Source organism: Propithecus coquereli, unplaced genomic scaffold, assembly GCF_000956105.1.
Source record: "Propithecus coquereli isolate 6110/MARCELLA unplaced genomic scaffold, Pcoq_1.0 Scaffold49, whole genome shotgun sequence".
Taxonomy (NCBI): Eukaryota; Metazoa; Chordata; class Mammalia; order Primates; family Indriidae; genus Propithecus; species Propithecus coquereli.
The window spans coordinates 1,227,292-1,253,787 of NW_012150729.1; the positions used below are offsets into that span (position 1 = coordinate 1,227,292).

Genomic DNA, 26,496 nt, shown 5'->3' on the forward strand with positions numbered 1-26,496 from the left:
CATAATGGCAGGAAGTTTTTCTCTAATGCCATTTGCCTATGAGCTTCCATGTCTTAGAATCAAAATATAAAAGACTAATGGAATTTGTGCAAGGAAAAAAATCAATGGAGCCCTGTATATCCTTGAGTGTTTACAGATGAATGAAAGAAGTTGCGTGAAAAGAACATTGTGATAATAGCTCCTCAGAAAAACAGTGCATCACTGGGCATATTAGCTGCAAACTAAGTGAGATGGACACAAATGAGTTGTGGCATATTTGGTCTGCTGTTGAAAATAACAGCAGCAATAGCAGCATAATGTGTGTTCACAATGCCAGGCACAATTCTCTCCATGCTCTAAGCACAATACTGGGCACATAGTAGGTACTCTATAACTGTTTGTTGAATTTGAGTAACTGTATTTACTCTTATCGTACCTTTTTATAGAGAGAGTTACTAATTATGGAGTCACATCTTTTGTGTTTCTGTTTTGAGAAACAGTTGAAGGAAATTTGCATTGGTGAAGTTTTCTGAGTCCAGCTGAAGAAATCATTGTATTTTCTAAATACAATTTCTTTGGCAATCACTGAATCTGATTCAAAGAGAGGTAGTATTGTCAGACCTTCCTAGCTACAATGCACAGATCAAGTCAATTCTTTTTGAGTTTATTTCTGTTTCTCAAGCACGGTACAAAATAAAGTGAAAGACCATCAAGGAAAGCTCTGTTGCTAAACACAGGTCAGCGATTTATACCACCTTAGATTTCTTTGATTCAGGATTTAAAGGGTGATATTTTGCTATTACGTTTTCATTAGATGACACTTAAGATGTTTCTGAAAGGTAATTTCAAATGTTTTGAGCACATATTTGATTAAAAGATTGCTATTAGAAATGCAGCATGGCATTCTGCCAAATATCATCTTCCTATGATGTGAGGATGGCCTCTGGCTGGCTTCCTGTCACCTTCAGATATGTCCTGTCAATATCATGTGAGGACTCATGTGAGTTTGGAAACACACTCACTAAATCAGGAAATAAACCTCCAAATGAAAGAGGAGAGAAATGTGTCTCAGTCAGCATGAACTCTAAAGTTTTCACTCTCTTGGGGGAAAAAGGCAGATTTTCTCACAAGAACCTATTGGTAGCAACAGCAGCAACAAAGAAATGAAAGGTAGGTACACTTCTAAGAGTATCAAATGGTTTTAGGAAAGCTTGGAATTCTTTGAGGCTTGTTTCTCTCAGGGCTTTTTTCTGAAAATTAGTCTTTTTATATGTTTTTGACACTGTAGTTTGAAAACATAACTTGCTTATTTTTATATAAAGATAATGGCTTTCTGTTTTGAAGAGCTATCTGCTTACATAGTGTGAAAAACCAAGACATTAGAGCTTAAATTTAGCAGTCAGTCAGTATTTCAATTGTAACACAAATTTATATCATTTAAAGTATATATTAATATATTTGTAATTCTTATGTGAATAGATTATACTTATATATGTATATATCTCAGAATGATTTTATAACAGTAATATATTCTTAAACTATAGTGATTTTTATATCTACAAAGGACATTAAAACATAAATATTTCTATTTTAAACTTTTCTTCCATTTTTCAAGATATTCCAAGCCATTTTCCATCTTTATCCTTTCAGTAGGCTTCTTCACATATGTACTCACTCATATTTTCTTTTTTTTTTTTTTCTTTCTTTCTTTTTCTTTGAGAGACAGGGTCTAGCTCTGTCACCCATGCTGGAGTACAGTGGCATGATCGTAGCTCACTTGAACTCCTGGGCTCAAGCTATCCTGCCTCAGCCTCCTGAGTAGCTGGGACTACAGGCATGCACTGCTACATCCACCTAATTTATTTTTATTATTTTGTAGAGACAGGTGTCTCAATATGTTGCCCAGGCTGGTCTCGAACTCCTGGGCTCAAACAATCCTCCTGCCTTGGCCTCCCAAAGTGCTGGGATTACAGCTGTGAGCCAACATGCCTGGCCTACTTACCCATCTTTATTATATCCAGTACCTAACCTAGCATCTTTCACATAACAGGTGTTTAATAAATATTTGTGGAAGGAGTGAAGGCCCTGCAAGTCCATTCAGTATTTTTGTGCTCCTTGTCCTTGGCAGCATTTCCCTTCAGGAGTCTACCTTTTTGTTTTTCCAAAGTAATAGGCATTTAAGAGTTGGGTCAGATCTAGCGGCTTGATCCAGAAAAGTCTGGAAGAGAATGGAGTTCAGATTACAGGCAGTTTTGTGGAGTCTGGGTGATAACCAGAGAAAAGGCATTTCCATCTTTTACCCACTTAGGAAAACAATAATAGAGATGTAAGTTCAGTTGGCAGAGATCTCACCCTAAGTGAATGTTAGAGTCAGAAATCATACAAGAGGAGATTCAGTTACCCTAGGTCTAAAGTTGATCTGCAAATATTTATTGAACATCTATTATACCCAGGAAACTGTGGAAGATGAAAAGGATGCAAAGCCCCTTGCTGATACTCAAACAGCTACAGTGTAAGATGGATTTAAACATAGCCTACCTCCGCAGAGCAGCCCTTTGTGTCTTACGCAGGAGAAATTGTCACACTGGCAGTAAGGTCCATAAATGTTTCCATAGGGAGACAAGTGGCAGATGCACTGCCCACAGTAGCAGTCACCCCTTCCGCTGCAGGAAGGGTGGTCTGGGGTCTCCTTGCAGGAATCTGTGCTCAGCATGTCCTCACCACACTCACAGCGAGGCCCCATGTGGCCAGGGTTGCAGGCACACACCCCACATTGGAAGGAGCCGTTCCCATTGCTGCATTTGGGGCTATTCACTTCCACTTCTTTCTGACAGTTGCAGTTGCATTCTGGACTGACAAGTATTTCGAGTGCATCCCCCAGCCCCACAGGCTTTACGATAATGTGCCTGCTTCTCTCGCACTTCGGCATATTCACAGTCACGTTGAATGAAGCCTGGAAAAGAAAATACTAATTACCTGCTCTCTCCATCCACCAAAATGCACGAGGTGAAGCAAGGCTGCACGGAAATCAGCTTTGCCAAAGGCATTTACTAGGAAATCTTTGAAAATCACTTTTGAAATTCTTAAAAGAAATCCAGCTTCAGTGAATTAAAATAACTTCTGACCCTCTGAGTACCTTTCAGACGGTCTATTGGTCATCTACTTACTGTGTCTCCCACCTTCATGTGAGAGCATTTCTTTTCGTGTGGGAAGAGGGTGCCGTTGTTACAGACGGCTGTGAATGACAAGTTGAGTCCTTCCGTGTCTCCTAACACTTCCAGGTCCACTTCAGACCGCAGTTCCTTAAGACAAAGGGTTAAATGAAGTCACAACCAAAAAAATACAACCAGAGAAAGAAATTGTGAATCACGTTCATTAAACTACAAATGAATAAAATCAAATTGGGTGTAAAAGAAGTTCACCATATCATCAATCAAGCAAGCAATACATACATTTTATATTTTATCAAATATAAAACGCCAACAATTATAAGATACACCATTATCTTATGACAATTAAACAGTGACAAAATACCTCAAGATGGTTCTGCACAACAAATGCCTTAGTCCTATCCATCTATAATTGCTTCAAAAATTATTTCATCCATTCTGAGGGATTTGGCAAGTTCTCCTGCCCAGAGTTGCATAGCTTGGCATATAAAAGGAAATTCTTTTGCTTGTATTGCAGTCACAAAATATAACAACAGCTTCCTTTACTTGCGAGTATCATCATTTCTCAGCTTCCATAAACCAACTGGTTGTTACTTTGCAAAGAATTCAGAATTGCAGTGATTCCTCCAACAATGAATATTTGCTTCACCGATATCAAATTTACACCCCGCCGCTCTCTTTTGGTGCATTTCTGCATACATAATAACTTTTCATCTCAATATCGAATCATAGTGCAAACTTTTTGGAGTTATTTTAAAATGGCAATTAAACTTATCACTTACAGCAGCAACAACACATTTGACGAATGGAAGTGACCACAATCATGACTGTCAATGAAAACTACATCATGACTGCTGCCCGGTAGATAGTGATTATAATTCACCATTAATTATAAGATGGATCAAAATTTTAGAGATGTTAAAATGTGGAGGGAAAGTATGCCTTAAAATCAATACTGGAATTTATCGAGCACCCTTTGTACATTTGGGGGGCAATAACATAACACCAGATTTCTGCCCTTGAGAAGCTTATCATCTTATTTTCTCTATTCCTTGTTCACTTACAAAATAAAAGTCTGTATTTTGGGGGGACAAAATAAAATTATTAAAAATATAAAAAAATCAACAAAAACAAATTTTGAAATATTATGAATTAAGTTATGCTTCATTCAATTCATCCAAAAGTTTTGAGTCCGTATACCCATTTCATTGTTGACATTTAAAAAGCACATTCAGCTTCAAATTTTCCTTAAGTATAATTTTGCCAACTGCATAGCAAGATGACCCCCTTTCTCCAAATTCTGTTTATACTGAATTTGTAAAGACTTAAAACAGGAGTGCTGTTGGAGATAGTGGCACAGTGAGTCAGGAGCTGAGAACTGAGAGCTGTGAGCTGGAGGTCGGCAGCGACAGCAGTGATGACGACTAGGGACGATGTCATCTGACCTACATAAAGGAAGTCTCAGCATCGTGTAATGTCATATTGCAAATTTGACCTGGAATATTTTAATGTAAATTTCCCAAGGAAAGGACATAAATGTTTGTTTGTACTTTTTCATCATTTCATTCATTCATTTTTTGAGCATCTGCTATGAGTCAGACAAAACAAAACAAAACAAGTCAATTCTCTCCTGGAATTTAAATGCCAGTAGAGGAACTTACCCTTGGCATCACTGATATTTCAGTAGCTTTTATTATGTGATTAGGGAAGGAAGGAAATTAGTGAATGATGATCGGATGAATACACATCCACTATTTAATTTTTTTAAAACCAACATGGCACTGCACAATACTGAGCTGAAGTGTGTGGCCACAAATTATAAATGCAAATCATCTGTCTCTGCCCTACTAGAAGCCAGTCAGAAGTATTTTATGTTTTCTTTCAGTATATTTTTCTTTCATATTTCTCTTTTTATGGACCAGAAAGAAATTCAGTCTATGAGTCCCCATATTTTAAAGTCTTTTTAGAATGTACTTAAAAATAACAGAGTAGAAAAATAATTTGAACAAGTGCAACTATCTATGGCATATTTCACCCTGTGAATCATAAAGTTCCAATAATGACTCCAGAACAAGATAGTTTCATTTAAGAATAGTAAATGCTACTTAGTATTTTTGATTTCATTCAAATGTTTAATGCCTTGATTTCAACAACCCTATAAGTTATGTGATATATTTATTGGGTAGCATAAAGAGAGACAACCCTCTGACAGGACAAGCAGGGGCATGGATTGGGTTGGTCACACAGGAGGGGGATATATTTTTGACAATTCACTGTTTTCTAATCTGCTTCATTTCTTTGAAGGTGTTAGTGGCCAAGACCATGGAGGATATCGGGTTCAAGAACATGGAGTGTGGCCGGGCGCGGTGGCTCACGCCTGTAATCCTAACACTCTGGGAGGCCGAGATGGTGGATCGCTCAAGGTCAGAAGTTCGAGACCAGCCTGAGCAAGAGCAAGACCCCGTCTCTACTAAAAATAGAAAGAAATTATCTGGACAACCAAAAATACAAAAAATTAGCTGGGCATGGTGGTGCATGTCTGTAGTCCCAGCTACTCGGGAGGCTGAGGCAGGAGGATTGCTTGAGCCCAGGAGTTTGAGGTTGCTGTGAGCTAGGCTGATGCCACAGCACTCTAGCCAGGGCAACAGAGCCAGACTCTGTCTCAAAAAAAAAAAAAAAAAAAAAAAAGAACATGGAGTGTGCTCTCATTCAGCGAAGGATTACTGCGTGATTTTATTTGATTCTGCACATTAAAACTTTAATTACTGCATGAGAGGGAGGAAGGTTTTTATAGTGTTTTGTTGACAAGCTTTCCTGTCTGGAAGTATTTCAAGCATGAGCTAATACGGTGATTAATTTTTGATGTGAGCTAAGAAAATTGAAATTTCTGAGGATATCAGTGAAAAGAAGCCTCATCATCTTATAATTTTAATGGACATGTCTGTATTTTACTCTCCGAGGAAATGAAGTATCTGAGAAAGAATACTTGCTTTTCCTCCTGCAGGTGAGTTTTAAAACTGGTAGAGTGATATCAAAATCATTACGAAGTTTTTTTTTTCCCCCCAAAATATGTATCTCTCTTTTCCCCTTCAGCTCTCCAAAGATGACTGTGAGAGGAACATGGGCATGTCTATTTTTAAAAGGCTTCACTGATGATTCTGATATGTCATTTAGTTAAGGAACATGGTTTACTCTATGCTAAATGCTGGTGTATACTACATGTGGATCATTTATTTGTAATTTTAAAACATCAAAAATTGGGAGAATTGTATTCATCTGTTATTATGTAACTGCTGGTTAGAGCAAACACTAGAGCTTTATAAAAATGCACTTTTTTCATTCCTGTCCTAATTTAGGGCTTCATCTTCCTCTTTGTGTGTATGCCTGTTTTTTTTTTTTTTCTTTTAAAGTAAAGGCAATAAAGAGGGGTGATACTTAGCAACCAAAATAAAAAAGAGTTGACAACTGGCCATCCATCGTTGACTAATGAGTTATGAAATGGGGACAAAGAAAGAGAACGTAGCAACCCTGTAGGTATGTATCTTATTTTAAGGAAGGAATTCTGTCTGCAGGTACTAATTCACAAAGTCAACGCAAAGAATTATTCATATATACATTCTCATAAAACCAGTGGAAAATTTCCCTGGTTTCCAAAAGTAGAGAACCTAAAAAGTGGTATTCCTGGCATGCTTTTGGTGTTTTGATACATAGCCAACACTGGTATTTTTGCTTGAGTTATAATCTAGTCTCATTAAACCTGTGGAGTTAGCTCTTCACATAACTCTGTTACTCACTGGCAATTTAAATTTAATTTTTTTCAGACAGAAGACAGCTTAATTGTATGACTCATGAGGCCTTTTCAGTCAAATTAAAATTTTGCTGGTCTCCATGTTGCTGTTGGTTATTATTATAAAAACAACCTCAACTTTACGATCAGATTTATGATTTTTCTACCTTCTGCACCACCTTTCACGAAGAAGATCTATAAATGAAGTGAACAAAATTTGTATTTTGGCTACATTAATGCAGAGACTTTTCTTTGGATAAGCACTCTTTCTACCAACAAATGAGAATGAATTTAACTGCCTAAAACACATCTCAGTTTTTGAATATCCAAGAAATGCAAAAAGAAGCCAGCTGTAAAGTATCCTACTTCATAAGCTGAGATGATCAGCTGGAGAATGTTTCCAGAGTCCTTCTGAAGTAGCCCTACTGTTGCTCCAGGAATAAGTTTTGCGTAATTCTGTAAACAGAAAAAGAGTAAGTCAATCTTTGCTCACTGTAATTGAGAAACATTAAATGTGGGGTTCAGCCTGCTGGCTGTGATCGCCTCTATTTAACTGGCTGGAAAAAACAGGCTCCTGATAACAAACCGGCATTTCTCCTGAAACTGTAGCCACCCTATTTGGTGCTGCTTCCCGAGCTCAAGTGGGAAATGGACGGGCCAGACTAGCCACGGAGAAATCTAGGGCTGTGGTTGCCGTTGATTAGGGCTGTGGTTGCTGTAGACTAGGGCTGTGGTTGCTGCAGACTAGGGCTGTGGTTGCTGTAGACTAGGGCTGTGACTTATATCATAACCCAATGGGAGTCAAGTCTCAAATGATAGTAAACATTTATATAACGTCTTTCATTTGTGAAGCATCCTTTGTCTAAAAAATTCTGAGCCTACACCCAGAACTTTCTTCTCTTTTGGTGACATTGCAGAAACCAAAGTTTGGTGCACGCAGGCAGTGAGGGAGTCAGGTTGCCCAGAAGTCATTCATTCAGTTTGGAGGTGATAAGGAGCAACCACTTGGTGGAGAAAGAGTGAATTAGTGGACGCCTGCAGTTATTTCTCCCTTTCCTACCAGTAACGAGCACTTTCAGGGTGTCAGCACTGCCCTGGGGTTGGTTGGAACGGCTCCCCACTGCCTCTCACGATGGAGCCAGTCAGAACCTGGATCTGAAGGCGTTCTCCACCTACACTGCTTCTCCTGAGATGCTGTTACCAGCTGAGAACTCACAATATTAGTTCATCGTCACTCCAGGTATCGAGCCTGGCCAGGGAGTGAGGCATTACATGGAAGAGAATTTTCCAGACAGCTGAAAATGCCCCCTCCTTTCAGTTTTATGTTTAAAACTGTTATTTTCCAATGAAAAGTTTTACATCCCTGTCTTCTTAAAAAAAGACTCTCCCAAATACTTTGACTTTTTCTTGAGGGAACAGAGTTACACTTATCAATAGAACTATGTCGTTCTATAATTACCAAAGGCTTTTGAAATCTACATAGAGGTCACACCCATACCTGACTGTGATGCTCTTGTTTCTTGTATTTGTTGTTATATAATGTCTACCTTCTCCTTGTTAAGGCCTAGGGGATTACTCGTCTACTAATTTACTCACTTATTTATTTACTGTTGCATTCAACATCTATTAAGTAGGTTTAATATGCCATACTATAGCAAGAAGACACAACCACTGTCAGCTGTGGTCTTCTGTGTGTTGTGGAGTCAGATGACTGAGTTTATTAAAACTGGATGTAGAAAAGAGTAAATAAGCTTTGAATGAAGGATTTAGGGCATATCCTAGTTCAAACATAATGATATCCTATCTTATTCTAAAGAAGATTTAAGTAGCTTAGAAAATGAACAAAACTAAATTAGGACGAATAATTATCATTAATTATAATAGTGATACCGAGTAAATAAATCAGGACAAAGGGAACAGAGGAGAGGAAGAACTGAAGCCAAGGTGCCATTAGGACACAGAATGCATGCAAGACGTCCTTCCTGGACCCTTGCTGGAGGTGGGCAGTGGAAAGCTTCCTGGACACAAGCTTCCTACACGTCCTGTAAGGAAAAATGGGCTTTGGTTCTGATTTGTGGGTGTGTCATGTTGCACTTATTTCAGTGTTCACGATTATGTTGAAATTGGAAGTCACTGGAAATCTGAACTCTGCAGTATGTCAGATGGTGCTCCGCTTTGACGGTTTACCATGGCGGGGGCTGCGGGCAGCAGTCCAGGTAGCATTCCTCACCCTACTGCGTGCTCCGCATCACCACCTGGGGGCCCCCTTCTGTTTCCCTGACTCAGGGAGATCTTGTGAAATACGAGGAAGGCGCCAGTTCATGGACTTACCTTTTCAAATAAACACATGTCACAAAGGGCCGTGAAGCATGAGACATGTGGTTAACGGCGAACACCTAAACCGGAACTTGAATTCCACTTAGGAGGAGCTGGCATGTGTGTAAATTTGACTGATCTCAGAAGAGAAGGCAGAGGGAACCCTTAGAGCTTGACAAAGAAAGTTTTTGATCCTTTAGAAAAAGAATTTCCAGGCTCTTAGCTTCGTATGAAACAGCTGTCCTTGAAAGCCATCCTGGTATCCCCCGGGCTGAGGTGTCTTGGATAAGTTCTGCAAGCACTAGTTCAAGTGGCCTCCAGATTTGCAGTTAATTCTTGGCTATCGATGCCAACCTCATCCACTTCCTAAAGCATAATTATGATCCTGCATGTGGTATGACATTTGGCATTTGGCTATTAGGACAAGTGGTGAGCATCGTATTTGCTGATTGCCACTAGAGCGCAGGTATAAAGGAGTTGGCAGCCAGTAGCAGTAACCAGTGATAACACCGGCAATTGTGCAAAGGAAAACTACTAATTAATTTCTGGATGCTGAGTCCCCCCAAAAGCATTTCAAATAATTAACTAAAAACATGCACAATTTGGCTTTCTGTTCTACACTGTAAAAAAAGTATACTCTAAATCTTGTAGTATTATGATTACTGTAAATATCATGTATCAAATGCCTTCCTTCCATTAAAGTCTTCAAGTGCTATCATAAGTCGTTGTGCTTAAACATGTTTAATGTTAGGAAAAGGATGATTTTGCATGCCAGGATGTGATGAGTTATAGCGTTTGTGACTCTGAAAGATGAGGTTTGGGTATTAGGAATGGTGAACACCGTAAACATGATGTTGCATGAGGTAATTAGAAACGCACACTCCTGTGCTCAGGCTTGAATTCTCTGTTATCTCTCTGCAGATTATCCTAATTATGGATTTTCTCCCCTCCTCCCTGCCATGCCACCCAAGAGTTCCTGAGGTTGCTTTTCTTACTCATTCTTTCTGATTACCTTAGTTTTCTTAACTTCTTTCTTCAAGCCCTATTTCTGTTCACTCTGCCCCTATTTCTAAAAAAGATTTCTTATTTATCCGACCATCTGCATTTGCTCCATGGAAACCTCCTTGTCAAAGATGGAGGATGTGAAGGGGACAGGGGTCATTTGGCTGGCAGGCAGGCATCAATGGATCCAGAGGCAAGCGCCTGAGTTCACACCTGCACACTCTGGGCTCCTCTCAGAGAGTGTCTCCAAGTTCGGTTCCTCTCAGCGTCTGGTTGCCAGAACCAGCTGTCAGGTGTGCACTCCTGCTTGGCTGAGGGCAGAGGAACACAGAGTTGCACACCTGCTACCCTGGTTACCTGTAAACAGGCTGTTGGTTGGCTTTCTCTTGAAAGAGACTCGGGCTGAGGACCTCGGCAGACCCTTTTTTGCTTTGGCGATATCTTGGCATTCTTACCCACAGAAGGGGCAACTCCTGACATGACCTTCATTCCTGCTTTGTCTGCACTGCCTATGTGGTTAACTCCTCAGAGCCTGGCTGGCTTCTGGGTCAGCGTTTAGTATTAATTTTATTCTTGCTAGGTATCCTGATTTAGTTTCTGCCTTGGTTGGTGACCCTTTTGGACCCTGATGTCCTACTTGTGTGACATTTCTGCTATAGTATCAAAGACTCCTCACCACCTCAGAGCTCATTAGCCATCATTTTGTAGAGACCACACTACTCATACCCCTCATTAGAGGGTGGAAAATCAGATGTCAACTTGCCACATATCAGCTAGCAGTATTTTTTTTTTTGCTTTTATTATTTTTAATTGACACATAATAATTGTGCATATTTATGGAGTACAGTGTACTATTTCAATACATGTACACAAGTGTAATGATAAAATTAGAGTAATTAGCATATCTTTCACAATTTAGTAAAGAATTTGTAAAACCAAATACTTAGAGCAACCAGCTGCTTCTGTTTAGGCTCTGTGCTTGCTTAACTCTTTCTGTGTTACTAGTAGCACTTTATTTTATGCTCAGCATTGTTTTATGCTCAGAGCTGTTTATTTTCAAATATTATTAACTAACATCAGTGTTTCTGGTCTTAAAATATACTTACTAAATGTAGTTTACTAAAATACATTTACTAAAATGTTGGCTTATATAGACAGAGAACTTAGGATGTTATATAATCTGCTCACAAATTTTTCCTCTAATCTTTCAAAGTATTTTTTTGTCATTATCTCGTATCTCTTCGATCAGTGGCTTTTTTTTGTGTGTGCTCTCTCTCTCTCACTTGTCTCTCTCTCTCTTTCTCAGAAACTTTAACAGCAGCATAACACACATACACAGTGTACTAGTAATAAATATACAGCTCAAGGAATATTTAAAAAGTAAACGAGCAAGTGCAACCACTATGAAGATCAAGAAACAGAACATAACCAGTCCCCTGGAGTCCTCCGTGCACTGCCTTCCAGACATTACTCCTCCCCCCAGAAGCATAACCACAATTTTGACTTTTAACACTGTAGAAGTCAGGGGAGATATCTTCATGGCTTTAGGGTTAACAAAAATGTCTTAGGTAGGACACAAAAAGCACTACCCACGAAGGAAAAGATTGATAGTTAGGAATCAAAATTAAGAATTTTATCTGTAGATTTAATGCAATCCCAATCAAAACGCCAGCAAGTTCTGAAAGCTGATTCTAAAGTTTATATGGAAGGAGAAAAACAAAGTTGGAGGACTGATACTACCTGACTTCAAGACTTACTATAAAGCTACAGTAACCCAAAGAGTGTGGTACTGACAAAAAAAATTAGACAAATAGATAAATGGAACAGAATAAAGAACCAAGAAATAGACCCACATAAATGGCATTCTGGAAAAGGCAACTGGTCGTTGACAAAGAAGCAAAGGCAACAATGGAGCAAAGACAGGCTTTTCAACTAATGCTGCTGGAATCACTGGACATCCGCATGCAAAAAAAAAATGAATCTGGACTTTACACTCTTCACAAAAAAATTAGCTCAAAATGGATCACAGACCTAAATGTAAGACACAAAATCACACAAGTCCTATAGGATAACATAGGAAAAAATCTAGATGACCTTGAGTTCGGTGATGACATTTTAGATGCAGCGCCAAAGGCATGATCCATGAAAGAAAGAATTGATAAGCTGGACTTAAAATTTAAAACTTCTACTCTATGAAAGACAACATCAGGAGAATGAGAAAACAAGCCACAGACTGGGAGAAAATATTTGCAAAAGACGTATCTACTAACGGACTGTTTTACGAAATATACAAAGAACTCTTAAAATTCAACAAGAAAACAAACAACCTGATTAAAAAATGAGGGCAAAGACCTTAACAGACATGTCACCAAAGAAGAAATACAGATGGCAAATGAGCACATGAAAAGATGCTCCACATTACATGTCATCAGGGAAATGCAAATTAAACAAGACACCACTGCACACCTCGTAGAATGGCCAAAATCTAGCACGCTGACAACACCAAATGCTGGTCAGGATGGAGAGCAACAGGCTCTCTCATTCATTGCTGGCAGGAATGCAAAATGGTACAGCCACTGTGGAAGGCAATTTGGCAGTTTCTTACAAAACTAAACATACACTTACCATATGTGTCAGCAAACAAACTCTTTGGAATTTACCCCAAAGAGTTGAAAAGTATGTCTACACAAAAATCCACGGACAGATGTTTATACCAGCTTTATTCCTAATTGCCAAAACCTGGCAGCAACCGAGATGTGGTAGCTTCAGACAATGAAATATTATTCATCACTAAAAAGAAACAAGTTGGCTGGGCGCGCCTGTAATCCTAGCACTCTGGGAGGCCGAGGCGGGCAGATTGTTTGAGCTCAGGAGTTCGAGATCAGCCTGAGCAAGAGCGAGACCCCGTCTCTACTAAAAATAGAAAGAAATTAATTGGACAGCTAAAAATATATAGGAAAAATTAGCCGGGCATGGTGGCGCATGCCTGTAGTCCCAGCTACTTGGGAGGCTGAGGCAGGAGGATTGCTTGAGCCCAGGAGTTTGAGGTTGCTGTGAGCTAGGCTGACGCCACGGCACTCTAGCCCGGGCAACAAAGTGAGACTCTGTCTCAAAAAAAAAAAAAAAAAAAAAAAAATCAAGTTATCAAGCCATGAAAAGGTGGGAGGAAGCTTAAATGCATATTACTGAGTGAAAGAAGCCCATCTGAAAAGGCTATGTGTGGTATTATTACAACTGTATGGCATTCTAGAAAAGGCAAAACTGTAGAGCCAGTAAAAAGATCGGTGGTTGCAGAGATTAGGAGGGAGGGAGGGACGAGTAGGCAGAGCACACAGGAGCTTTAGGGCAGTGACATTATTAATCCTCTGCATGCTACTGCGATGGAGCATACATGTCATTACACACTTGTCAAAACTCATGAAATGTACGACACCAAGAGTGAAACGTAATGTGAACTATGGACTTTGGGCGATAATGATGTATCAATACAGGCTCATTGGTTGTAACAAATGTAGCACCCTGGTGGAAAATGACCACACGGAAGAGGCTGTGCATGTGTGGGGACAGCGGGTACATGGGAAATCTCTGTGCCCTCTACTCAATGTTGCTGAGAACCTAAAACTGCTCTAAAAAAATAAAGTCTAATTTTAAAAATTAAGAATTTCTTTCTCAAAAGGTACATCTAAGAGAGTGAGAAGGAGCCACTGAGTAGGAGGAAAACATCTGTAGTACATGCATCTGACCAAAGACTGGGCTCCAGAATAGCCAAACGATTCCTGCATGTCAACAAGAAAAAGATATCTTAATAAAAATGGATATGTAAGTGGTAAATAAGTATGTGAAGTGTTCAACATCATTGATCATCAGAGAAATATAAATTAAAACCACAATGAGATGCCCATGTGCTCTCACTAGAGTGGCTAAAATCTTAAAAATTGACAATGCTTTCCTACACTTGTAGTAGTAGTGCAAACTGGTACAACTACTTTGGAAAGCGAGTTGGCAGTATCTATAAAGCTGAACAGAAGCACACCCTATGACCTGGCAATTCCACTCCTAGGTCTATACAGCCAACAGAAATGGGCCCACAGAATGTATGGCTATTCTGAGACAAGCAAATGTATAGAGAAGCATTCACTGCTGCTATCAAGGGGATGTTTCTGGATAATCAAGATGCCACTTAAATTGCAGAAAGTGCAGGGAACTCTGGAAAGGGCTCAGATTTGTCGAGTATTTGGCCACAAGGAGTCATCAGCTCTTACCTGGATTCCTTCCACCTGAGGATGGAGCCAAGGGCTGTGTATAGCTGGCAGACTCCTTGGTACTCACAAGAATCTCACCTGCCTCCTTCTATATCTCTGCCCTTCCTCAAGAGCTGGTCCCAGGACTAAGCTGTCTTGAGCTGCAGTTACCAATTCAGGGGGCCTCCAACAGGATTGAGATGCGCTCACCAGCCCCTTGACATACCCAAGCACCTCCTGCATCCTCAGAAACCTAAGGCTCCTGGAGTATCTGTTGTGGGAACTTTGGGACGGCCTTGGGGAAGTGGCAGGAATGGATGGGAAGGGGAACATGTTGTTCTACATCTCTGTGGGGTCACCTGGCTCAGGGAGCCCACAGTGCTAAAGGTCCCCATAACACACCTCCTACCATCACCAGGAAAAGAATAACTAGAGCTAATATTTGTATCTGGCAGTGTCATCCCTTTCATTGTTCACAAAAGCTCTATTATTTAGGTACATTATTATTCCTGTTTACTGCCAAGATACTGACGCCCAGAATATTTAGTTAACTTGTCCAAGGTCATCCAGCCAGGAAGTAGTAGAGTTGGATCAACCCACCCACATCCTCTGCCCCGAGCCAGATCTCTTAACCAGACCACTTCCGTCAGGTGCCTGGCAATGGTCTTCCTGTTCTTGTGATGTCCTTGTTGAGCCCGAGAGAAGTTCACGAGTAAGCCTAAGACTGGATAGTTAATTTCCTTGGCTTGCCAAGGTACCACAAATTGGGTGGCTCACAACTGTAAGAGAGTAGTCACCCCTCCTCCCATAGATATGGAAGGGCAAAATTGACAGTGGGGAATATGTAACAGAGGGAATGGCCTGAGAAAGTGGGCCAAAAGTTTTCTGTCTCTTTAAAACTCTCTCACCCTTTTTGAGGACTAAAATCTGTATCCCTTCCTCAGGCCAGTGGTTGGGAGGGGCAGGGGAATGTCCTTTGTTCTTTGTGCTACAGGAGATGGCTCAGTGGATGGGAAGGAGCAGGGCTGGCAAGAGATTGTCCTTGATGTAGATGGGATGGAATAGCAATTGCCTGAAGCTGAAAACCTCCCTTTAAAAGCTCTGTATTTCTGCTTATGATTAGGGCAATGGTACTTTAAGACAGGAGTCTGCCATTCTCCTCATTTGCTGGCAAATTAATAAATCTCTCTTTTTCCTCAACCACTTTTCCTCATTCTTCTGATGTTGCCTGGGGGACATGTGCCGAGCTTTCCGGTAACACAACAACAGAAATTTATTGTCTCACAGTTCTGGAGGATAGAAGGCCAAGATCAAAGTTTCCACAGGGCCATACTCCTTCTGAAACCTATAGGGGAGGATCTGTCCTTGCCTCTCTAACTTCTGGTAATGTCAGCAATTCTTAGTGTTCCTTGGCTTGTAGATACATCACTCTAATCCACCCCCATTGTCATACGGTATTCTTCCTGCATGTCTCAATGTCTCTGTGTCTCTTCTCCTCATATAAGGAACCAGTCATAATAGATTAAGGATCTGCCCTGCTCCAATGTGACCTCATACTAAGTTAATTATATCCACAATGACTCTATTTCCAAATAAGGTCACATTCTGTGGTACTGAGCATTAAGTCTCTAACATATCTTTTCGGGGGACACAATTCAACCCATAACACTGGGCAAGGGTTCTTTTTATTTCTTTAACCTTAAACCCGTCGTTTTAACTGGACAGGTGAGTACCTTGCCCAGTCACAGATGGAATAAGTGGTCGAACTGGGTCTTGACCCTAAAGCCAGGGTTCACCCTTCTCTACCAGGCCCCTGCGAAAGGAGCAAGTGTGACTGCCAACAGCAAGTGAGGGCGCGGGGTGGGGGTCTCATTAAAAAGTTAAGATAATAATACTATATATATATACATATACGTATGTTTACATTATATATCTATACCATATATATGGCATAGATATATGTATACATATATATATATGGGTTTAGAGATAGAACACTTATTATAAGGACTTAGAGATTATAGACACTTTCCTACCCAAAGCAAAAAGAAAGGAAGAAAAAAGGTTGTGGCTGTAATGACTTTCAAACTCAAAGGCTACATCCTGAAAGAAATGTAGAAAGTAGCAAAAGCATAGAAGCCAAAAAAAAAAAAAAATCCTGGGGGACTATATTGTGCTATTTATCTGGTCAAAGGAAAACAGCTCTTTGCTGGCAAAGCCTCGCTTTCGTGGAGCAATACGCTTCTTCCAGAGCTGGGGCGGGCTGGGTTTGCTGAAATAAGTCTTTCCGAAGGCAGTCGGAAAGCTTTCTTCCTGTGAGGTCTTTCATTCTTGTGGGGTTTTATTCCACTGGTTCTTGTGTTCATTATCGGTAAATGCAGGACTCCTGGTATTATGCAAAAGTTTACCCCCAGGCTCGATTGTGTTACTAGGACACCCAAGATTCCAAAAAGAACATGTAATTGTTTCTGGCACAAGGGTAGCATGAATGTCTGTCTCTGGGTTGCATGAGAACTGCTTTGCCTTCAGGCTTTCAATTGTCAGCATTCCATAGGCGGGCAGGTAGCGAGGAGGGGAGTGTGCTAATTAGATCAAGTGCTTGATCTTGAAGTCTGCACCAGCAATGACTAGGTAGTCGACTTCGGAACTTTTGAGCATTACCTGTCTTTCTCCCAGTCTGCCCCGGAATGTAATTATCTTGTCAGCCAAGACGCTGTAGCACACAGCTGAGCGAGTGCTCGGCAGCAGTAACAGAGTGATAAGGGAAGACAAATGGACCCACAGTGCATGACTGTTTGGAGACAAACAGATGCATAGAGAGGCATTGGAGAATGGAGACTTAGAGAACAAAGAGGCTGCATCGAGTATTTTTGTTCCTGATGATACTTCAGATCTTCTCTTAATAAGATTATCCTGCCTTTGGAGAAGGAGTGCAGATCTTTGCTGACGAATTCAGTTCCCAAAGCTTTAGAAAGCTCTTTTAAAGTGGGAAGCCAAATGGGGTTTCAGTAGCAGCCTATGTGCTTTGCAGACCAAACGGCAGGTAATAAAACTTTGAAGGATGACTCGTAGAAAGGCAATGAACGGGGGGAGAAAACAGCAAGCAGGTGTATGTGCAAGGACTGCCAAACAGGTACTGGCCCTCGACACTCGAAGTGTGGTGGCTGGACCGGCTGGACCAGCTTTATCTGGGAGCTTATTAGGAATGCAGAGTCCCAGGCCCCAGCCCTCCCAAATGAGAGTCTGCATTTTAACAAGCTCACATGGTGATTGGATACACCAGATGGATGCTAAAAACAAAATTGTTAGGTTTACTTAGAGCGGGAAGCCGAAAAGCATGTATAGGACTTAATACTTAGACAGTGATCATAAAGCTTGTAAAATAAAAGCCACGGGAGTCTGGAGAGTCCAAGGTTGTAAATCTAACTTTGACCACAGACAGATGCAACAACCCCAGCATTCCTGTCCCCCTGATAAGGACGAAGCAACCCCCTCCCCTATCTCTGCAGGTGTTGCTCACTCTCCCCGAAAAACCCTCTATAAAACCCAAGGCTTTCCTCTCTTCTTTCCACCCATGTGCACTCAGATGCTCAAAATAAAACAGCATTTTGCTACACCTGAGCCTTTTTGTGTCTCTGTCTCTGTCTCTCTCTCTCTCTCTCTCTCTCTCTCTCTCTCTCTCTCTCTCTCTCTCTCTCTCTCTCTCGGCTCTGGACCTAACAAAAACAAAACAAACAAACAAAACCACTGGTGCCTGGGTTTAAGCCCCACAGATACTGATTTTAATCAGCTGACAATATAGTGTCAGCACTGAGTTTTTTTTAATAGCTCCCCAGGTGATTTTAATGAGCATCAAAGTTTGAGAACTGCTGGTGTAGAATGATCCGTCCAGGAGAGGTTGTAGCAATTTGGAAAATAAAAGCATTACCTTTTTAAACCTATATTCCCGTAATTCATGCAGGGTTTCCGGCTTGTCATATACCTGTGACATCTACACCCAGCAACAAAAGTGGTATTTTTGAATTTCTGTTGCCCATGGAATAGCACCAAGCCTACTTCCCACAGCCTTAAAGATCGAAGGATCTGGTTTCAGCCTACTTCTCCCCCATCATCTCCTTCAGCCCCAGCTCACTCCAGGCCAACTAGCCTTTCTCAGTTCCTCAAACACACTGAGAACCAACTCCTTTTCTGCCTCAGGGCCTTTACACGTGCCTTGTCTTCAATCTTCAGGTTACTGCCTTATTATCATTACTTGAAAGGAGTCTTCCCTGAACATCCTATCCAATGAAGGTCTCACTCTCTCCCCCTTAATTATGCTCCATTGCTGCACACTATTTTTCTGTATTTCTTTGCTAACACTATTAAGAGTTGTTCATTAATCATTTCTTGTTTCCTCTCACTAGACTATAAGCCCATGTTGACAAAAATAGGATCTTTTTATTTTCCTCGATGCTCCTAGGGCCTAGTTCAGTGCTTGGCACATGGAAAGCACATAAACATTCACAGCAAGAATGAACTAAGGCAGGATCAGCAAACTATGGCCTACGGGCCATATTTGGCCCTGTCGCCTTCTTTTATGAATTCTGTGCTCATTCATATATGTATTGTCCATGGCTGCTTTCATGCCATTGTGGTAGAGTTGAGTAATCATAACAGAAACCATATGGCCCACAAAGTTTAAATTACTATACAACCTTTTGCAGATGGGCTGCCAGATAAAATACAGGAAGCCCAGATAAATTTGAATTTCAGAGAAACAATAAATAATTTTTTTAGTATAAGTATGTCCTATCTAAGATTTGGGACACACTTACACTAAAAACTTTTTATTGTTTCTCTGAAATTCAAATTTAGCTGGACATCCTGTATTTTTACACGCTGAATCTGGCAACCCTACAGAAAAAGTGTGTCAACCCTTGACTTAATAAATAAAGTATGTCTAAACTGTTCAAGTTCAACAGCTGACTTCCAAAATTTTCTGTTTACTTTCTGAAGATTCAATACTGCTGTGGCAAACACAATATTAAACTATTATTATAGTTAATACTAGGCCCTTTGTAGCATATTTTGAGCTTTTCAGATAATTAGGCAAAAAATGAAAATATATAATAGTCCCAAACTCTTCTTATCCAGGGAACTGTCAGTTGTTAAAGACAAGTCATCGTCTTCTTGTGCCTTGATGCCATATGGGATTGTTTAAAAGGCAATGCCCTGTGGAAAATGCCTGATTGCGGTTGGACGCCTGCATGGTGATCCAAGTCGAGATGAGCTCCCTTTAAGCAAAGCTGTCATTTGGGCCAGCCTTACACACACCACACAGAGCGGCCAGCTGTGACTGCAGGGGAAAGGCTTCAGAGGATAGATGGGTAACTGAATGAAACAGGAGTCCCCTTGTCCTGAGGGGCCCAGAGAAAGTGTCGAGAAGGGTAATTACATAGCTTTGAGCACTTTGTGGCTCAAAGAGGAGTCTTGTTCACATATGTCAGAGTTCTCACCAAGGGGGCACGTTCAGGGATAAGAAAAGGGATACTAGAAATAATTTGTTGGTCCTATTAAAGTTACTACACAAAAATGTCAACAACTAACCAAGTATCATGTGAATATGTGAAAATGTAATCCAGGAGATAAAAAATGTAGTACTTGTGCAGTTTCTGGGGCTACTGATGGGAGCGGGCAAGTTCGCTTTTATTTTAAAGCAGACACCCTGTAAGCACCGCAACTATAGGCTCAGATTTTTGTAGAATGACCTTGCTTTCATGTTATTCTTTTCAATAAAAGTGATTGTTTGATATATAACTGAATGCAATTTAATTTTTATGTCTTTATAAGACTGTAAATATACAAAATTATTCAAAAAATTTGAACATAATATGCACAGTATTGTGCCAATTATGTTAAAATATGTAAATACATGCAAAGAAAGAAAGGGAAAACTTATTCTAAAATGTCAACAGTGGCTAGCCATGTCTGAGTGGTGAGTTTATGAGTGAGCTTTATTTTTTTCTTTGTGCTTTCTGTATTCTACCTTTTTTTTTTCTTTTGGCAAATAACATATTAATTTCATAACCAGAAAAAGAGTAATTTAAAGTTTTGTTTTGTTTTTGCCACACTTCTATATACATTGCTGGTGGGAAAGTAACTGATACAACCACTTTGGAAAGCAACTTGGATAAACCCAGGAAAATTGAAGATGAACTTCCCCTCTGATCCACTTCCTGATATGGATCCTCAGTAGAGAGTATGTGTGCAAGGATGTGCATGGCTGCAAATTCGTAATTCTGTACAATTGGAGGTGACCCAACACCCTCCATTGCAGAAGGAACACATTGCCTGTATATACTAGGAACGAAAGGTGGAATGGAGTTAACCAGATGGATAAGATACAAAGACGTAACATTGAGCACAACGATGTGAATGCACTCAATGCCACAGAACTGTATACTTAAATATGGCTAAAATGGTGAAGTTGATGTTATATCTATTTTACCATAATAAGAAAATATAATTAAAAAAATAACGTCAAGTCAAAAAGCAAGTTGTAAAAATAATACATACAGCATGAAATTAAGTTTATAAGTCAATACTACATAATTACTTGTGGACGTACACATAATTTTTAATAGCACAGAATACAAACGTGAGAATGATGAGTGCTAAGTTCAGGATACCGGTTACTTCCATGGAAGGAAAGAGATGGGGCGATACCAGAGTTGGGCAGTTACACAGCAGGCAACTGCATCTGGCACATTTTATTTCTTTAAAAAATCTGAGGCAAATATGGTGGCAAAATATTAAGATATAAGAAAACGGAGTAGTGAGTAGGTGGGTGTTGATTATATCACTCTGCTTTTCTGTATGCTTGAACTATATCATCATAACAAACCCATATCCTTTGTCAGACCACGTGCCCTCCTGTCCCCGCTTTGATTAGAACCATGGACAGTGATTCCCGTAGATAGTAGCTGTTTCACATGGGTTGGCCAATGCATAATGCTCCCAACTCTTACCATTCAGAGCTTACACAACCCCCAGGGCGGAATCCTGCTGTCTCTCTTGTTTCATGTCTACACATCTTTAAATTGTTCTGTTCATCTAAATTTACAGCTATAGAGCAATTGTCAAGACCCCTAGATCAAGTGTTTCCTGACCTTGGAGGAAGGACTCTGCCATTTAGAGGGAATCCGTCTACTGGTTCATCTGTCAGGCAGCTCTGCTCCACCCCTGGGCTCTGCGCTTTTTAAGCTTTGTGGCTTTAATAGGCTGTGTCTCTGGTGGTCTAGCGGCTGGGAGTTGTCATGTTCTTTCGCCACGGAAGCCCAGGTTTGATTGTGACTTATCTCCTGGGTCGAGGCCATAGACTCAGATTGTCTGGGTTCAAATCCTGGCTCTCACATGCAACTTGCTTTGCTTTTTTGGGTTCTATAGCCATAAGAGGGAGATTAAATGACAAAATGAGTGTAAAAGCCCTAACTTCCAGGCTGCCACCTAATAAGCTCTCAGCAAAATTCCCTGTTACTCTATTATTATCATAATCACTACTGCATATCATCTTTAGCCCTCAGTATTCATCCCTATAAAGTAAAGGGCTTGGTCCAACACTGTGACACTGTTAGCATCAGATGCAGTTTTATGACTGCCAACTAATTCACTGCCCCTCGCAACAAAGACAGTGAATAGAAAAGCATAAAAACACTGACAGACATGAAAACTCTGGCCCCTCAGCAACACTTTGCAGGGGCGAGGGGTCTCTTTCCAGGACAAAATCTCTAAAATACCCTCATCCTGTTTTTTAGGCAAGTTATAGGTTGACAAGTCTGTTAATGCTCTGTGAGACTTCTTGAGGCGGGCACAGTATCTTATTGTCCTCTATTGTCACAAGCTCTGGCCTGGTTCATGGGAGGTGTCATGAAATGTTGAATGGATGAGTGAATGAACAACTATGCAGTAGTCCATGGCATCTTGGTTCCAATGATGTGCTAGACATCCCGGGTGTTGTGTAAATCTTGAAACATTTAGATCTTGTATTAATGAAATACCATTTTATAATTCTACATAGTGTGACCTAATGGGCATCTCATCAAGGCCCTACTTTAATTCTGTACCTGTTTTTTTCTGTGTGTTTATTTTGTAGATTATGAGGCTTTGCGTTCTTTAGGAGAAAAGTACTATGTGTGGTCTAAGAAGTAACTACTGATGATTTTTAATGGTTGGGATTTATTAATGACCTTGAAAGTACTCCTAATAACTCTGCCTGATAATCTGAGGACATGAGTCTTATTTCCAAATCCCCCCTCCCTGGCGGAGGTTTTCATTAATGAAGAAAGTGTGGGCAGCCAGCTTTTCTCAGTCTATCAATTAAGGGGAAATCAAAATCCTTTCCCTTACACTTAAATTGAGCAATTTATTAACTCCCTGGTGATGTCTCATAATCAAGAAGTTGTCTTTTTACTCCTAGATGATTTTATTTTTACTAAAATTATGAGTCTGGAATACCCCATTTTGGGATGGCATTGATAGGGTCAAGAACAACTTCTTAGACCATTCCCTACAATTAGCTACATGACAGCTAACTAAACTTGGATCCACGTGGAGATCATTGGAATTCATGGGAAGCTCCCTGCTCTAGGAGTAGAGTTATCGACTGTTACAACGGCAGGTCATTGGGTCCAGTCCTTTTGTTTTCTAAAAACTGAGGTTGGAGAGATAAAGGGATTTCCACTAGAGCAAAATTGTTTTGATTTCTTCCAACAGGAACATTATAAAACAAAACAATAACAAACAGCAAAGAGGTCCAATTTTTGTTTTATCTCCCTCCCTAGTTTCTCTGCCTCCTTTCCTCCCTTGCTGCGATGAACAGCTCAAAAGAACAAGCAGAAGAAAGAGGGGTGAAATAAAAACTGGGTTACTGGTTCCTGAAAAATGGAGACTTGTGTATGGTGGATAGTGTTCACGAGCCACACAAGAGCGTCAGGCCCGTGTCACGTGTGGCTGCTCTTTACACTTGTTTGCACACCTGAGGGCCGTCACGTAGACTCTTGCTCAGGGCTTTCCTCTCATGACTGGTAAGAAGGCAGGGGCGCTTCTCCACCAGTGTGGTCCTAAGACCGACAGCAGAGTGTTTCTTTTCTCTCTAGTGCTGTCTGTGTTCACAGGGGAGAGGCAGAAGAAGGGGCAGCCAGGGCTGCAGACGGTCCTAGCAATGGTCACTGTCCCCACTCGCTCTGCACACATGGGCTTCCTCAGCCTGGACAGGCATTTGTCGCACAAAACTCCAAGTCCTTGATTAGAACATTTGACCCAATTTTAGAAAAAACAAGGGACTTTCATTGTACTTTTTTTTATTCATTTAACAAATATTTACCGAGAATCTACTGTGTATTAAGAATTGGCCTAACCAGAAAGGCGAGCAAGACCCACCATTCTCCTCGAAAAGCTGAGAGTTGAGGGCTTTTTGTTCTCAGAGGAAAAGGCCTTTTGGTGGCATAAAAAACCTGCTTGTACTCCCTGTCCCCATGCTTTAGATACACCATTTTGTCCTAATAACCACAAGGACATGAAGTAGTGGTCACAGATTAAGCAGTGAGTAAACTGCAAGTTTCTATTACCAATATATTTCCTGTTTACTTTCTAAGTGTTCTGTGTCAGCATTACATCATAATAACAGTTCATAGGATAATTACTGCTGTTAACTTCACCAGACACTTTGAAAAGATATAGGATATTTCAGAGTCTTGCAAATAACCCAAGGTGATTAATAATATGATTTGACAAGGTAGTAAAGAACACTGATTCAGTTGCTTTCTATCTCAGTATGTCACTAGGAAAGTAAGACTATCACATTAGTCAGTTAAGGTGTAGTAGCTTAATGTAAATTAACAGTAAACATTTAAAAACAACAGAGGAGATATTAAAATTATTTTTAACTTGAGTAATGGAATCCTGATTCAAAATAGTATTTAGCACGAGAACGTAATATACTACCTACTGCTTGTTCTATTATCTGTCATTATCTTTTGAACCCTATAATTGGACAAACAGGAAGCTATTCCTAATAATAAGTTTGCTCGAAATCATCTGTTTGCTGGAGTCTGGGGTGCACACTGCAATCACTGAACTGAAGGCAAAACTGCTTACTTTATGCTTTCCATTGTTCGTTCTTCTCTGTTACAACAATGTACAGGAATGCTACACATCTGGGCAGTCCAGAGCATCTTACAAAAATTACTGAAAAAAAACAGTCATTTTTCCTGCATCACATGAGTGGGCAACATAAATCTTATTTGCTGCAGGGTTTTCGTTGAACCTAACCCATGTCCTGCCTCCTGTGCAGGCACATAACTATGCTAAACACGTAACTCGGCAATAATTTTCCCTCTGGAATTTCCATTAGATCTAACCACTTGCTTTATTTATCCTATTGCTGGTTTTATTTTTCAGTGATTCTTCGTTCCTTATATCACAGCTACCCAAATATCAGCTTGCATGGGACTCGTGCATATACATAGGTCTCCTTTTGCAAGAGATTTAAACTGAAAGGCAACACCAGCTATTACTGGTCTGTTTTCCATTTTCATTATCAATAAAGCAGGAGATCAGCATTTTCATGCTGTGAGAAGGCTTCAGGGAAGTGCAATGTTGCCGTCATTATCTTTAGACCAGGCTTCTGCCTGTCCCCACTAATGCAGATGGAATGATGAGCCCATGAAAATAAAAATAAAATAACGAAACGACCAGAGTCATAGAGTGGGCCGCTGACCTGGACGGCCGCATGGCTCCCCGAAAATGTCCCTTTGAATTTAGTGGAGCCTGGATGGTTAAAGACCACAGATCATGACAGAACATAAATTCGCCTCATAATGAGATTAGAAGGCAGGCAAAATAAATGTCCTGCTGTTACATTAGAGGCAGGCTCTAATCTGGCATTTTCCTTGGAAATGATCATTTCCTTTGCAACAGGGGAACCACGGATGCAACAAGCTTAAATCCGACAGATTCTGTTTTGCCACATAGTTATTTTTCATCTTCTTCTGTCTTTTTAATAGCAGTTTTGGGGAGGCGTATAAATGAGTTGTGAGTCTTAAAGACTATTACCAAAGTGAGTTATGGAAGTTTATATTCGTTTATATTCATGATCATCAATCCTGTTCCCCAGACTCCCCTTTGTAGAAAAGTTCTGTGACTCCCCCTCCCCCCCTCTAAACCAGAGCCCCACGGAGGAGGTGTGGTGACCCCGGGGTCCTCTCACTCTAGCCTTAAGGATCAAAGGCAGAATAGAGTCACTATTGTATTTTGGGGGCATTTTTTAAATCTCAACTGCAACTCTACTACTTAAAACCACTGGAAACAAGTATCACATACTAAAGAGCCTTAAGAAAATGCTCAGATCAGGTGAACCACAGGGTCTCTGAGCAGAACAAAGGCGTCGAGTATGGAGCTTGATTGCAAGCAACTCCCTTGGTTTGCAGCAGAAGGTAATCTCACCTGGGAGTACAATACCCGCCTCTCATTAAAAATGCAAGATAGCATCTCCTCCTGGATCCTTTCTACAGAACCTGATGCAAGTTCACGGGCAGTACCGTCCTACTAGTGAGTGGCATTTAATCAAAGCCTTCTGTGAAATAACCTCAGAGTTTCATGAGCCCTGTAAAGTCACCAAGCAAGTTAAGTGGTCTTTTCAAATGGAATGGGAGACCAGACTGAATTTAGGAGTATTCAACGCTTCTGCATAAAAGGTACAGACGGTTTAATTTCTCTAAGTTTTCTAGCGCCCAGTCTAAGGACTCTACGTCTCTGTGAAACTGAAGATTAGGATCATTTGCTAGTAGCCCAGTTCATGGCATTTTGGCGTATTGTTTTTCTTAGGCTGGAGAGAAACCATAGAAATCTTTTGCATTTGCATATATTGTATGTTTTACAGTTTGTGCAGTAGCGTAGAACATCACTTTAACTAACGAAACAGTTCCCTTTTTGTAGTTGGTGCTTCCATTCAAAAACTTGGTTT

At 40.4% G+C, this 26,496-nt stretch overlaps 1 protein-coding gene across 1 annotated transcript in view; it reads right to left on the bottom strand.

Annotated features, from left to right (window-relative positions):
• ITGB6 (integrin, beta 6) overlaps positions 1–26,496 on the bottom strand; it is a 76,670-nt gene that overhangs the window by 26,171 nt on the left and 24,003 nt on the right. Inside the window, exons 5-7 of the mRNA XM_012655831.1 lie at positions 7,303–7,392; positions 3,147–3,281; positions 2,518–2,932 (exon numbers count right to left, since the gene is read on the bottom strand). Of these exons, the coding sequence (XP_012511285.1) occupies positions 2,518–2,932; positions 3,147–3,281; positions 7,303–7,392 (640 nt within the window). The remainder of the gene's footprint in view (positions 1–2,517; positions 2,933–3,146; positions 3,282–7,302; positions 7,393–26,496) is intronic.